Source organism: Argentina silus, assembly GCF_951799395.1.
Source record: "Argentina silus genome assembly, chromosome: 19".
Classification (NCBI taxonomy): Eukaryota; Metazoa; Chordata; class Actinopteri; order Argentiniformes; family Argentinidae; genus Argentina; species Argentina silus.
Genome location: NC_139673.1, coordinates 9,864,109 through 9,878,138, shown reverse-complemented (window position 1 = coordinate 9,878,138; position 14,030 = coordinate 9,864,109). Strand labels below are relative to the sequence as shown.

The 14,030-nt window shown below is 42.0% G+C and overlaps 2 protein-coding genes across 6 annotated transcripts; one reads left to right on the top strand and one right to left on the bottom strand.

Annotated features, from left to right (window-relative positions):
* The first annotated feature begins 215 nt into the window (after nucleotides 1-215).
* Nucleotides 216-3,519, top strand: pigb (phosphatidylinositol glycan anchor biosynthesis, class B). Its single transcript, XM_083691231.1, has 12 exons — nucleotides 216-422; nucleotides 713-842; nucleotides 968-1,085; nucleotides 1,177-1,281; nucleotides 1,440-1,570; nucleotides 1,675-1,815; nucleotides 1,920-1,971; nucleotides 2,097-2,308; nucleotides 2,452-2,516; nucleotides 2,606-2,825; nucleotides 2,950-3,130; nucleotides 3,235-3,519. The coding sequence occupies exons 1-12, from the start codon at nucleotides 305-307 to the stop codon at nucleotides 3,346-3,348; spliced, it is 1,587 nt and encodes a 528-aa protein (XP_083547357.1). The 5' UTR covers nucleotides 216-304; the 3' UTR covers nucleotides 3,349-3,519.
* Nucleotides 3,520-3,639: 120 nt separating this feature from the next.
* ccpg1 (cell cycle progression 1) lies at nucleotides 3,640-12,695 on the bottom strand. 5 transcript variants are annotated; one of them, XM_083691224.1, is made up of 11 exons: nucleotides 12,587-12,695; nucleotides 11,621-11,687; nucleotides 11,008-11,122; nucleotides 10,551-10,645; nucleotides 10,243-10,453; nucleotides 8,515-8,844; nucleotides 8,217-8,255; nucleotides 7,209-7,321; nucleotides 6,519-6,644; nucleotides 4,802-6,180; nucleotides 3,640-4,683 (listed from the first exon to the last, which is right to left on the bottom strand). In XM_083691224.1, the coding sequence occupies exons 2-11, from the start codon at nucleotides 11,678-11,680 to the stop codon at nucleotides 4,491-4,493; spliced, it is 2,661 nt and encodes an 886-aa protein (XP_083547350.1). In that variant the 5' UTR covers nucleotides 11,681-11,687; nucleotides 12,587-12,695; the 3' UTR covers nucleotides 3,640-4,490. The 5 variants fall into 5 exon arrangements, with proteins under 5 accessions (XP_083547350.1, XP_083547351.1, XP_083547353.1 ...); XM_083691225.1 differs by having other exon boundaries at nucleotides 3,640-4,680; XM_083691227.1 differs by lacking the exon at nucleotides 6,519-6,644.
* Between the last annotated feature and the right edge of the window lie 1,335 nt (nucleotides 12,696-14,030).

Here is a 14,030-nt window from a genome sequence, read left to right as displayed (position 1 = left end):
TTTATGGCATTTTGCTATTTTATTTTGTAAAGTAAATCCCCGTAGAACATATTTCTTCTCATATCAAACGAATATTATAATATATTATAGACATTTCATATTACTTAAAATTGCTGATATGTATCACATGAATGTTAGGTCGAAAATAACTGCTGCTTTTACTAGCCACTAAACATCTGACGTCATCTACAAACACGGAACTCATGTGAGAGAGTATCTACCTAGAAGGGCTGCTCCCAAATAATTTACACTGTCATATTATGAAGTTACAAGATTGCCTTAGATACAATTGTTATTATAGATTATGGAGAAGATCCGTGCACGCCTAAACATAGGGAGTAATGCATTTTCTGAGCCTATTAAACTGAGGAAACGAAAATCCCAGCTGTACAATAAAGAAGATACGTGTCCCCTTGACAATGGTATGTGTGCCCTGTTTGTTATAGAAGGAGTTTATGATAGGCTACTATCTAGCAGACTAACATCATGTAACTAGTTGATAATCATCGTAGGACTCACAATAAGATGTTACTCCTCTTGTATGGGAATAGATTTGCCTACAATTAAGAAAGGCAACAGGTGAAGATGCAAAAGGAAACATAGTCTACCTTGATAAAGTGGCAATGTCTGGGTGAAAGTATTTCAAATTACTTAAAATTGTGATTTATACACTGATTTGAAGTCTTTTTTTGTTTGTGTTTTTTAACCACAGGTGTACTGGGGGTCAGTGTCGCTGTATTCACTGTGGTATTTCGTCTAATCAACTGCTTACTGGTCCAGACCAGCTTTGTCCCAGATGAATACTGGCAGTCCCTTGAAGTCTCCCATCTCATGGTTTTCGAATATCCTTGCAATGAAAAGCCTTTCTTCCCCCTGCATTAATGATTATATGTACACTAATACGTATATGTACACACTTTTGCCTGTGTAGAAATCTTTGTCTTCTGTTAATCCTTAATAACTTCACTTATGGCTATCTGACCTGGGAATGGAAAGCGGGAATAAGAGGCTTCTCCTACCCTCTCTTCTTTGCAATGATATATAAGACATTGCACGTTCTAAGCTATGACTCAGTCCAACTCTTGGTAAGTTGAGTAAGTAACTGTTTTCAGCTAAATGCATTCGATGTGACTTTACTCTGGACCTCATCCTGGATCTATCCTCTGGTTTCTGCAGGTATGGCTACCACGTGTTGTACAAGCTCTCCTCTCTGCATTGGCAGACATAAAACTGTACTCTCTCATCAAAACACTGGAGCATTCTGATGTTGCTAAATGGACGGTAAAAACACTGCTTACACATATGCAGTACTTTGGGTCTTAAGACATTTCCACTCATTCTAATCTTGAGATTGTTGGCTGGGCTGAAACCATGCTAACATCATTATACTGTATTATGCTGCATAAATCATAAAAAGTGTTTTCTTTGTTTGTCACCAGTTCTTCTGCCAGCTCTGCTCTTGGTTCACATGGTACTGTTGCACCAGGACTCTTACCAACACCATGGAGACCACCCTCACAACTCTGGCTCTCTTCTACTATCCCCTGCCAGGCTCAAAAACACACAACAGGTAGGACACCTTTAAAATTGGCCATTTTAATCGAGGAATAAATCTCCCTTGTAGTGACGGTGTTGAATTCTGTTCAAAGCATATTTCACTCGTTTCCTTTACAGCGCGAAATACTTGACCCTGGTTGCCTTGGCAGTTCTTGTTCGCCCGACAGCCTTGATTGTGTGGCTTCCTCCGTTGGTGTACCACTTCTGGAGGGAAGAAAACAAGCTCAGGCTCATAACTCACCGCTGCCTTCCCATTGGGTATGGTCTGTCGTATGGGGGAGACCATTGTGTCATCAGCTGCATATTTATATTTTTATTTCACATATCCACAGTTATTGGATAAACCTCTTCTCAATTTATAGGGCTTTGACCCTTGGTGTTTCGACTTTGATTGACTGCATGTTCTATGGCGAGGTAAAGAAAATTAATTTGATATGAATAGTCTTTACAAATCACACGATTTGATGTCCAAGCCAATATACTATTCAGATCATATCATGAGAATAGCAGCACATTCCTTTATGAATTGTCTCCCACAGTGGACCCTGGTGCAGTATAACTTCCTGAAGTTTAACGTCTTGCACAACGTGGCAGAGTTCTACGGTTCTCACCCGTGGCACTGGTACTTCACTCAGGGCTTCGTGGCTGTCCTTGGTCCTCATCTCCCTTTCTTCCTCTATGGATGCACACTGGCTTCAAAAAAATACAGAATACTGTTGATAACAGTAGTCTGGACAGTAATGGTTTACAGGTATGGCTTTTTGTATTTCATTCTAGTGATGATGGTTATTGTAAATAATGGACTCAAGTAATGGGTAATGGGTAAAAGCGAAGACACTACAGTACCCCAGTCATGTCATAAGATATATAAGGAATATTTTTCTTTCTTCCCAGTTTTCTACCTCACAAGGAGTTCCGATTCATCTACCCTGTGCTTCCGTTCTGTATGGTGTATTGCGGTAACTATTCAAATTTCCAAGAAGATTCTAATAAAACACATTATCAGAACATATATTCATACTGTGTGATTGCTTTATGTTTACTGCAGGCCTATCTATGGCGAATCTGAAAAGCTGGAGGCGGCCTGCGGCATGTGCCTTACTAGTTTCCAACCTGGTGCCAGCCCTGTACACGGGCCTGGTTCACCAGCGAGGCACTCTGGACGTCATGGGTCACCTGCAGACACTGTGTGATGTCAGCGTCCCCTCAACCACCCGGCAGCCTGACGTCCTCTTCCTAATGCCCTGCCACTCCACACCTTTCTACAGGTAGACAATGTTTAAGCTCATATTTATTATGTTGTCATTGAGACTCTTGTAGTCCCCATTCATTATTCAAGCTATGACAAGATCTACCACTGAAGGCAGTGCACTGAGATATGTCTCTTTGTAGCCACATCCACTGTCCAATGAGTATGCGTTTCCTGGAATGCCCACCGGATCTGGCAGGAGACGAGAGCTACGTAGACGAAGCCGAGATGTTCTTTGATGACCCTCTCCGTTGGCTGAGGACTGCATTTCCATACAAGTCCTCGCTACCAACCCATCTGGTGTTCTTTGATGTTCTGGAGAAGGTCAGAGATACTCTATCTTTAGCCTTTCTAGACTCACTGTTGTAACTGATAGAACACTCCTTTACCTTTGCACAAATTGAACTGGTATTTTCTTATCTTTTCAGGAGATCTCTGCATTCTTGGACGGGAATAGATTTGTGAGAAGTGCAGAGATATTCCACACTCATGTTCCTGAGGGACGGGTTGGGAATAACATCCTCGTTTATAAAAGGCACTGAACATCACAAGCTTGATAATTTATTTACATTATCAACATGGATTTGTGTTGTGTATAAAAGGAATACATTATTGTTTTAAGTTGAATAATTTAACAAATGAGTTGTTCACTGTACCCTGCATTTGTATAATGTATAATGTGAATAACCTTTTCTCAACTAAATCTCACCACTGAGTGATGATATACTGAAGAATTGGTGTGAGGAATGTCTACATATTATATCAGGTAATATTAAATCCTACTTATGACCACATTATTCAACCATCCAGAGTGAAAGGAAGATACAGCAGCGGCCACAAACTTATTTTTTATTGGGAAGCTGCAATTCTTTGTTAAATAGCATATTTTAAAATAAAGGAAATAATCAGTAAAACAAGCTATAGTTGGAATGTTACTGAACAATGAATTAAACTACCAAACATTTCACTTTGGAAGCAAACTACAACACAGTTGCACTTTATCTCACCATTTCAGACAAATCTGTCAACACAGCAGCAAATGATATAGATGATTGACTGCGGGGGCTAATGTGAATACATTTAAACACTAAATGTAAGTACTTTTCAGTGATATCACTACTTTTCAAGTTTTACTGCACAAAACAGTATGAATATTACATTTAGATTTTTTTACATTTAAATTTACCATTTTGAATGGTAATGTTGGGGTTAAAATTAAGTATGCATGCACTGCTTTATCAGGGCATGACTCTCCTCAACTTTACTGACAAAAATAAGACGTATGCATTGGATCCAATGGATCACTTACAATACATTTGGGCCATGAAAATGGTAATTTGTGCAAATAACATTGTTAGTGAAATCTCTCAAGAAGATGCACAACTAACATGGAACAGCTGACCTGATGACAAAGAACACATACTAAAATTAGCTGACATCTACTGTATTCCCATATAGTTGCTCTTATTCATATTTACATATACTTCAGTATTGCCACTCTAACCTAGGATTGCTTTACAAGACACAGAAAGCTGGGGAACATTCAGGAAGCATTAAAAGTAAACATAGTGCAAAATCACAAATAAAATAAAAAGGCGGCTTTCCATCAAACACATCCCAAATAGAATTTGCAACTACAATATCAGGTTAAGCCATTATAAAAACAGATTAATTAAGATTATTCTCAATATTTTGGGTCAAAGGGCATAGGACCCAGCTCTATTTTGACATCAGCCATGTGTCTGTCTGTGTTCCGTCCGTGTCTGCTCCATTTCCTCTCTCTCTGTGGCCGGGGCCGGGCCCTCTGTTGCTTACGCTGTTGCTGCTTGGCCTGTCTCTCCTCTTTAGTATCTGTGTCTGGCCCCTCAAAGGGTCTACTGGGAGATCACAAATAGAAACAAACATACGGTTAAGTTCTTCAGCTTTGTATGCCTACAAAGCATTCACACAACATATAGAACTTGGAACCTGTTTTGAAAAATAGAGGAAGCTTACCTTGGCCCATAACGCTGTGAGTAGGCATCACCAAAGAAGTGCCTGTAGACATACTCATCAAGATCCTCAAATACGTCATCAGCGTGGCCATGATACTCATCCATGTCCTCCAGGTAGTCTTCGACACCACTGACAAAGTCTGTGAACAGCATCTGGTCGTGGATAAAGACGCCGTTGTGGAAGAAATTGTTAATGAAGCTTTCGAGCTCCGTCCAGTGGTGGAAGTGGTCCACCTCTTGCTGGAGATAGCTATGAAGGAGCTGGTTGAACTCATCAGCTCTTATAGGGTCCATTGCTTTGTTGAAGAGGCTCATGGATTCTTGGTACGCGCAGTCGAAGACCCCTGAACAACCTTTGGGCACTTCTTTCCAACTCTCAGTGTCTGGATCCTGGACTTTACCCCCTGACTTTCTAGTGTTATGGTTGGTCTGGAAAGAGTCGTCCGTGGATTTCCGTGGGTGGCGATGCAGGGGCTTGTGGGTTCGGTGTTGCCATGACTCATCATCTGGGCGCTTGTTTCCTTGTTCTTTACGCTGCTCCTTCTCCTGCTGCTCGCCGTGCTCAGTCTTTGCGTCCTTCCTCTCATTAAACCTCCTCTCGTGAGGCCGCCGATTCTTGTCCATCATACGCGAAGCCGAATCCTTGAAGTGACGGAAGGTCGATTTCACTGAGTCCGAGAACTTCCTCAGGTTTTCCTTCACAGCCTCCTTGGCTTTCTTTATCTGCTCTTTGTGGTGGTGCACAAACTCCTTGGTGGAGTTCTTCATGGCATCAAAAGTCTCCTTCACCTTCCCTATCACGCCATCCTTGGGCTTCTTGGCTTTGGACTGCTTGTCTCCCTTGGCCCCCTCGTCTTTAGTTTCCACGTAGAGCCTCTCCCACAGATCTGAGCGCTGCTGCTCAAAGCTCAGCTTCTTCTCCAGCTCCAAGAGACGAGACTGCAGTTCTTCCGTCTCTGGGTCAGCCTCTCCTCCGGCCCCGGCGCTGCGGCTGCTCAGCTGCTCCAGCTCCTCTCTCAGCTGGTCCGTCACCCTCCGCTCCTTATCCAGCTCCTTCCTCAGTGTTTGGGCTTCGGCCATCAGTGCCTCCCTCTGGCTCAGAAAGCTGCGAATGCGCTGCTTCTCCTCCTCCAGGTGGTCCTTCAGCCTCTGGTTCTCAGACAGGATGGAGTCCGCCCCGGCGCCCATCTCCTCCAGGTCTCGGATCTGCGAGCGCAGGTTCCTCAGCTCCTCCTGCAGGCTGGACAGGGACTCTTCCTCACGTTCCAGGGAATTCTTTAGCAGCTGGTTCTCCACCGTCAGGTGCTTCTGGTGAGACTCGATCTTAACCCTCTCCTCTACAGTCTCCTTCAGCTGCGCGACTAAGTCCTCTGTTTGGGCCTTGTTTGAAGAGAGGAATAAATACATAAATAAAGTGTTATGCATCACTGAAGGGCTAGATTAGAGAACGCTGCTTTCCCTGAAATAAAAATGTTGAGCTATCTTCAGGGAAAAGTAAAGAAAAAAAAAATGTACATAAACAATAAAATAAGCTCTCTCTGTTAGGCTTAAATTTTTAAGTTGATGGTTAAGATAAAGAACATCTTAACACTCAAAATAAACAACAAATCATTAATGGTGAATTTTGTTGCAGCACTTGACTCTTTATTGCTACGATACTAGGCCTCCCGCAATTTATATTGACAGTTCTTGAACTGGAAAGTGGACTTGTATTTTACCTGTAGCTGTGCCTGTTTGAATGTGAGATCCTGGTTCTCTTTAGTAATCTTATCCATAATCCCTGTGAGGGACTGCACCATGTCACGTTTGTCCTCTAGGTCGTCTGTGAGACTCTCAACCACTTCCTAAACGCGTGGAAACAGCATCACCATGGTGAGCACAAGCATTACCATAAGACGCCCCACTGACTGCCTTTGCGGATAATGACTCAAGCCTCCGCCAAGTGATCATCTCAGCCACATCATTTAGCCTTTAATGTCGTTGCAATTGCAAACAGCACCTGACCTGACTTAATATAGTGGAACTTAACTTTCTTTTAGAGAGAAGAGTGAAATAAGTGGATTGACTGAGCCTTGCTGTATGTTTATGGGTAAATCAATACCAGAAAGATATGGACTGAATATGGAAGAATTTTGGCATTTGAGCCGTAATTTAATTATTTCTTCCACTAGTGCCAAACGGAACTGGGAATACTTATGCACTGAAATAACTAGTTTCAGCATGAGATCAGTCAAAACAGAAGAGTAAGAGAATCCTATAGCTGGAACAAAGTTCACCAAAGGTATAGAAAAACATAAGAAAAGTAACACAAAGATCGAAATCAATTTGTGCCTAGGGAAAATAAATACTTTTGTTTATTCCCATGATAGAAAGGGTCATGGGGAGGAGGTGGCCACGTCCTTACAGACCTTGCTGATGATATTTCGTCCTTTCTGACACTGATGGAGATTTCTGGAATCGCCAATCTCATTCACTCTGACTTTCTCCACAATCTTCTGCCTCTCTTGAATCTGTACTGTGCCTGTGAGACAGAACATATTACTTTACCTGCATTTATAATAGGAATAGGAATAATAAGAGTAGATATTCATTGTATGCGAGATGATTACACAAATTCAAGAATGGGGACACGAATGAAGAAAAGGTTGTGAGAAATGATATTAGGTGCAATATGTAAATGGGGTTCTTCATGGACAAATTCTATCCATGCTGATCGATTAGTGTTACCAATTACTCAATTTTGGGTATATTGATCAGAAATGGAAATATAACACCAACTTGGGGGACAGAGATGGAAAAACTCATTTCCTGATGGTATAATTTGGAATTCCCTGAATTTCATGACCACATGAAAAAATATAGTATATACCAAATATAGTAAATTCCCTGATATTCCATGCCTGGGATGCATTTTGGGAAAATCAACTGCTAATTGATGTACTACCACGCACATGTACAGAAAGTAAAATGACAGGCTAACATTTAACAGGTGACCCATCATGAGTGTCTGGTTTGTGGTCAACTGGCAAAATCTGACATCTCATCGTTGCTACAGAGATGAAAATAATTCAGTCATGTTTCAGAATATCACTTTTCAGCCAGCTCTGAGCTGACAGGTGGACATCACTAATGCCTAATGAACACAACCCAGACACTGTATGACTGTGGTTATATCCACTCATCATTTTGATAGGGATGGATTCTAGAACATGCACTGTTATTCTCTTCTCACGCTCAGATTACATTTCATAGGATATATCCTTTAAATAGGATGAAAATCCATCTACATGTCATAAGTGGCACTTGCCATGCTTCATATGATCACACACAGGTTTAGTTATTCAGGTTTGCTATTCAAAACTGCTACTGCTAGTGTTGACACATTCACATGACCACCCAAACAGGTTGACAGTTACCCTCAAACTCTTTTTTCCATACGGTACCTTCAAATTTACCTAGAGAGCAAAACCAACACATGTTGAAAGAAAACAACAACAAAGAAGGTAAAATAACATGCATAATATTTGCATCTTTATCTATAAATATCTATGAGAATATTTATTTTTCTTGATTTTGTGGCTGTACATTTCTTGATTGTAAATGTCAAGATTTTTTATATCCTCCTAATGTTTATCAATATTTATCTTTATAAAGACAGATAGAGATGACTTATCGACTTACAAATAAGTAGAGATTTTCCCTCATGACACTTACCATAAAAGTGACCAAAGCCCATGCTGATGGCTATGACCAGGGCCAACAGGATACATTTGTTGAGGGTGCCACTGACATGGCCTTGAGGCGGGGGTGCAACGCGAGGCTCCTGCTGCACCTCCTCCTGCTCCTCTTCCTCTTGGTACGCCTCCTCTCGTGTCTCCTCTCTGTCACTATGGCCAGACTCCTGCGCCTCCTCCTCTGGCTCAGCGACAGAGCTGGTTGTGCTCTTCCTCACCCTGCGCCTCCGCACCACTGGGGTGACCTGCTCCCCTGCCTCATCCTCACTGCTGCTGGAGTCTGCCACTACTGGCTGCTCCACTGGGAACACTGCAGAAACACACACACACACAGTTTGCAAGGCTGGTGATGAGTGAATCAGTAATTAATGCAATCCATATTCACAAGCTAGACACATGCTTGTGAACCACACTAAAACACACACACTGACATCATTAACAGCATATTGCTGCTTGAACTACGGTATGTTCTAAGAGTAAACACTCATTAATCCAGTAACAGGAGAATACCGCTATATAGATAAATGTAACTCCTTTGCTGTATTGTCATTAAAATGATGCATTATACTGTATGTCACTGATCCATATTAGACCAACCAGCATAATGTCTTATTCGTCTAGATCGAGGTGCAATGGAAAACCTAAAACAACGGGCCCATGAAAAGTCTAGTTCTATCTCCAAAGGGGAGATTGCTTGCTTTACCATCACACACTGTTCTCTGCAATTCAAATAGCTTCACTCCACAACCAAAGGCCACTGGTTGCAAAATCTGATTAGGAAATCACGAAGCAAAGAAGCAACATGCTAAAAGACGTAAACAATATGTCAACAGTATATCAGGTTTGATCTAGGTTACATGATCATAGGGGTGATCCCCCCCTGGCCCCCCAAGCCTAAAACTTACAAAAAACTATTTAAAAATAATAATAATAAAAAAATACAGGAGGCTGAGGCTATCTAATACTAACTCATAATAATAATACATGTACATTAAGAAGAAATCCCCTGTAATTATTCATCAGGAACATCAAAAAGCAGAGCAAGCAAAACCAACGACCTTCTGCCAAATCAACCCTGGGACGACTTCCAGTAGTTAAGCACACAACACATTATCACACCCATGCTGAAATTCCACACAAGCACTTTGTCACACATTGACTGGCGGTTGCAACACGCTTCAAAAGAGGTAGAACTTGTTTACATCATCGGACGGCATTCTGGGTGACAGCAGCTTATCAGGGACATGGTTAGGCCTGCCAGTGTTGAGCAAGACAAGCACACTATCATATTCACTCCAGTCCAGTTTAGGCCACCTGAGAGGGAGCCGCTGCCAGACAGCTGGCCTTTCAGATGACAGCCCAAGTCCCACAGACTCTGTGGAAGCTTCCAGTGGCTCATCATCAGCCCTGCTATAGGGCGAGGGGAAAGGAAGAGGAGGAGGGGTTTGTTTTTGTTCTTCTGTTTGTAGACACGACGACCAGGTGTCCGTATGCTACTTCACTCCGGCTCGCTTGATCATCAGACCATCCTAGTCTCGTATGGAGACTTCATTACTAACATTATGAAGATACACTGGGGTCTCATAAATGGACTGTATTACTCCTAACACAGTGTCACATTGAGGCACGTATATATCAGTTGTATTGATGATCTGTGTTAAGGATTGTGTTAATGTGGGGTTGGTGAGTGGATGTGTTGGTTGCCTACCAGTCTCGGCAGCACTGAAGGTGTATTGGCTGCTGGAGGAGGTGCCCAGGTAGAGCTCCTCGCTGACCGCGGCCTCCTCCTCCTCCACCTCTGCATGCTCATCCCAAGGCCCCAGCTCAGCCTCCCTGGCGTCCCCCAGAGTCATGATGTCTGAGTGGTCGCTGGAGGAGCACAGCGTGACATGCTCGTCCCCGGCTACCTCGCCTCCAGCCTGCAGAGAATAGGTTCCAGATGGTTGGCATGGACACCGGCCATGGGGACTCATACAAATGTGCAGCTGAAAAATGTTTTGGGGTTTCTCCCCTCACCTCAGAGGCTGACAAAGTATCATCTAAGGTCGTTTCTTTCAGGGAGAGAATAGTGGCTTCGAGGGAAGACTCTCCCCTCTCTTCAGTGCACTCAGCTGAAACACATTTTTCAACAGACCACATTTTAACCATGACACAGATTTTTTTCTCTTTAAAATCCAAAATAGCGAATGAGTCAAACTCAATGTTCAGTGTGCACCACGATGTGACCACGTTAAATGTTGTTACTAAAAATGTGCTTTATGACGGTCAAACCAAATTCCTGTCTGTCTTGTTTACAGCACATGCATATCACAATGTACTGTAGTAGCAATTTCACTCGCTGTCCATTTAAGATTTTGTGTCAATGTGACATTTAATAGATATTTCTTTTGAATACATTAACTTCATCTGTGTACAAAAATCTAACTGTGCAGCTTAACTAGGCCAGAGCAGAGTGTGTGGCAATTGCTCCTACCAGAGGGGGAGGCGGGTTGGTCCTCAGGATCAGGCTCAAGCATTGAAGTACTCTTAGGGAGGTCAGCACCACATTCCTGCCCATTCTCTGGCCCCAGGGTCTCAATATCTGAACCCTTAGAAACACAAAGCACTGCTTTTAATGCTGAGGAGGCCATTATCAGACTTGATCTTAATCCCCCAAGATAAAAAAAGACTAGTTCCTAGGCTATATCCTATTTATATAAAAATTTGATGGGGATGTAAAGGAATCCTTTCCTATGAAAGCATATGTTCATCAGTCCATTGATGAGACTAATCAGTAACCCAAAGCAACACTAGTCATGACTCTGCAAGGCACAGTGAATGACAATTACTTTTCTGCAAAATAAGTGCATTTCAAATTAACCTTATATTACAACTGTAGGATCAAATACACACAAAATAAACAAATAATGACAAACAAAAAGGAGTCCCTGTAGCTGTTATGTCTAACTGTAGACCAGTGCAGTTAGTGTATTGACCTTCTTGGGCTGTGGTAGTAAAGGTATAGGTCTTATCAGAGGTGAGGGACAGGTGCTCAGGCTGATGGGGAATCAAATAAGCACATGTTGGGTTAAGAAGACATGCCTTACCTCATTGCTTATGATAGTCCACCCACAGGAGGACTCCGTGTCACTGGAGCTCTCCGACATTGCTCAGCTGGTAAAAGACAAAGGGGTTTATTGTAACAAAACTGCATGGGGAAGTTCTACTTTAAAAGCTTGAGACAAACATTTGAATAGTGAAATACAACATTTACATAGGATGAGCAAACTGTTGTTCACTAACATAACATCGAGATTTGAAATGTTTTTAAAAATCAAAAAGTCATCATCACATCAGCAAACGTTTGCCATATTGACAGATCATGCCTTTACCGGTGAATGATTGCTCGCTGTTTGTTTAGATGTGTGAAGGTAATTCAAATAAGAAGGATTGACAGAGAGGTTTTGTATTCATGATGTTGTAAACGTAGCAGTATAATGGTTTGCCTTGCATAAAACACCATTTAAAAAATCTTGGCGGCCGAGGCGAGGAACTGTTGTGTGAGTGAGTCAGTGCATCAAGCTGTATTGCCAGAAATTGCAACATTCTTCCAAAACCTCCTATAGTACAATGGGGACTGACTGCACTGCGCTGAACTGCAAAGATGGTCTACTGTAAACTATGTCCAATGATGCTGATAGCTTGCTAGCCAGCAAGCTAACTGTCACAGACTGTGTTTTTAGCAAGCAAACAGATTGTTCAAGTATTAATAAGACTTGGCAAACGTATAAACCCAATTCCATAGTCAATGCATAGACAAATTATATAAACAGGCTAATAGAACAGCTTGCATGACAAAAAAAATAACAAAACAGCTCTAAAACATTCGCGTATCAGGGTGTGTTGAAAAAACTGCTGGACAGATTGAAAACATCAACACCGGGGAGAGCACGACGCCAACGGCGAATACAAGCTAAGCTAAAAACGTTAGCAAACCAACGGGTCTTCGTAAAATGCCACCCAACCGTCTTGCAAACCACTCATACGACATTGACACACATTCAGAGAATTACCTGCTATGTTTTTCAATATTCAACGTAGACGTCCTACGCGATAATGAATATGTCTGCAAGCGATTCCTGATATTACATTCACAACTGCGCCCTCATAGCCTCATCATTATCAACAACACAAACCTTCAGAAAAAAGCCGAACAGCGGATAACATGACGAGTGGGACGTGTAGTTTTCTATTTGAGTTGGTGACTGAAGGTACATATATTTTTCCCTTAATAGAAACTACTTATCCCATCATACTCTAGTCCATATATCACATGGTAAATCAGCTCTGTTATGGTGCGTTCCAGTCACGTCGTAGTGTCGTAAACACAAGTTTCGAACTCGGAAATAAACACTTGAAACGAGCCTCCTAGTCGGAGCTCCAAGTAGAAACTCTAGGTAGAAGGATGATGTACCCGAGTTTACGAGTTGTGACGTTCCCTCACCTTCTCCGTGGAGAAATAGCTTCCAAAACACATATTTTTTTAATAACATAGATGGTTAATAACTATCAATAGTTTGCAGAATTTCTGTACAGTTTTAACATTAAGAAAGTAGTTCCCCAGATGTATCTAATGCAATAAGGAGCACACAAAGGAGAAGCTGTCCATGTTGTGAACATTGACGCAAGTTAGTTAGTTGCAATCACATTGGTGGAAGAGTTATTCCGACATCAGAAGCACTCATGTTGTATTTACGACTTTACCTACGGTCTAAACTACCGTTAGGAGCGCGGAATTCAATTGTTTAGTTTTTGTTTCATACATGCAAACGTAAAATAAACATAACAATGATTTTTGACACAAAAATACTTTGTATTAAGATGCACGATGCAGGCGGAATGTTTCTCCCTATTTAGAATATTTAGATCTATTCGATGTCGCGCCAAAGTCGTTGCTAAGGAAGGTAGCCAAGGTAACCAAAACAAAGATCCGGAATCGGTCCTCCTATGAGTACTGTCTTCAGTCCTGTCAAACCGTCAAGGTAGGCTAACCTCTTGTAAAGTTTTGTTGGTAACGTTAGCTTTGACAATTTTAGTATTATGTAAAGCAAGTTCATTCAGAGTTGTCTTGAAGTATTTGTTCTGTTATTTCTGTTCTTGTGACCACCTAGGGACATTGCATCGCATCCCCACGATGTCAGCTCATCACCAGCAGGAAGGATATCACCGAGCCCCTTGTGCAAACCCTGGAAATCCCGTTTTCTCCTGTACTATGGTACCAGCGCTTAAAGAGACATCCACAGTGCCGTGGGCGAAACCTCAAATCCCCTTCTACAAGACTACATCAAGTGACTATGGTGTTCGCCCTCCGACTTTTGAAACGTCACCCTGTACCTATCACCCAATGTCACAGAGATTCTCAGAAGACCTTGGGAACTGTGGCATGTACCGTGACAACTCCTTCAATACAAGTCTTGATCGAAGCAGGGTGTATGATTGCCCTAATTTGCAAAACAC

Coding starts and splice junctions, on each gene's coding strand:
- ccpg1 (XM_083691224.1), bottom strand. CDS start 11,680: ATGTCGGAGAGCTCCAGTGACACGGAGTCCTCCTGTGGGTGGACTATC. Junction 8,256..8,514: donor GGGCTTTGGTCACTTTTATG/GTAAGTGTCATG, acceptor TTTGCTCTCTAG/GTAAATTTGAAGGTACCGTA. Junction 6,181..6,518: donor TCAAACAGGCACAGCTACAG/GTAAAATACAAG, acceptor TCTTCAAACAAG/GCCCAAACAGAGGACTTAGT.
- pigb (XM_083691231.1), top strand. CDS start 305: ATGGAGAAGATCCGTGCACGCCTAAACATAGGGAGTAATGCATTTTCT. Junction 1,086..1,176: donor ATGACTCAGTCCAACTCTTG/GTAAGTTGAGTA, acceptor TGGTTTCTGCAG/GTATGGCTACCACGTGTTGT. Junction 1,972..2,096: donor ACTGCATGTTCTATGGCGAG/GTAAAGAAAATT, acceptor TGTCTCCCACAG/TGGACCCTGGTGCAGTATAA.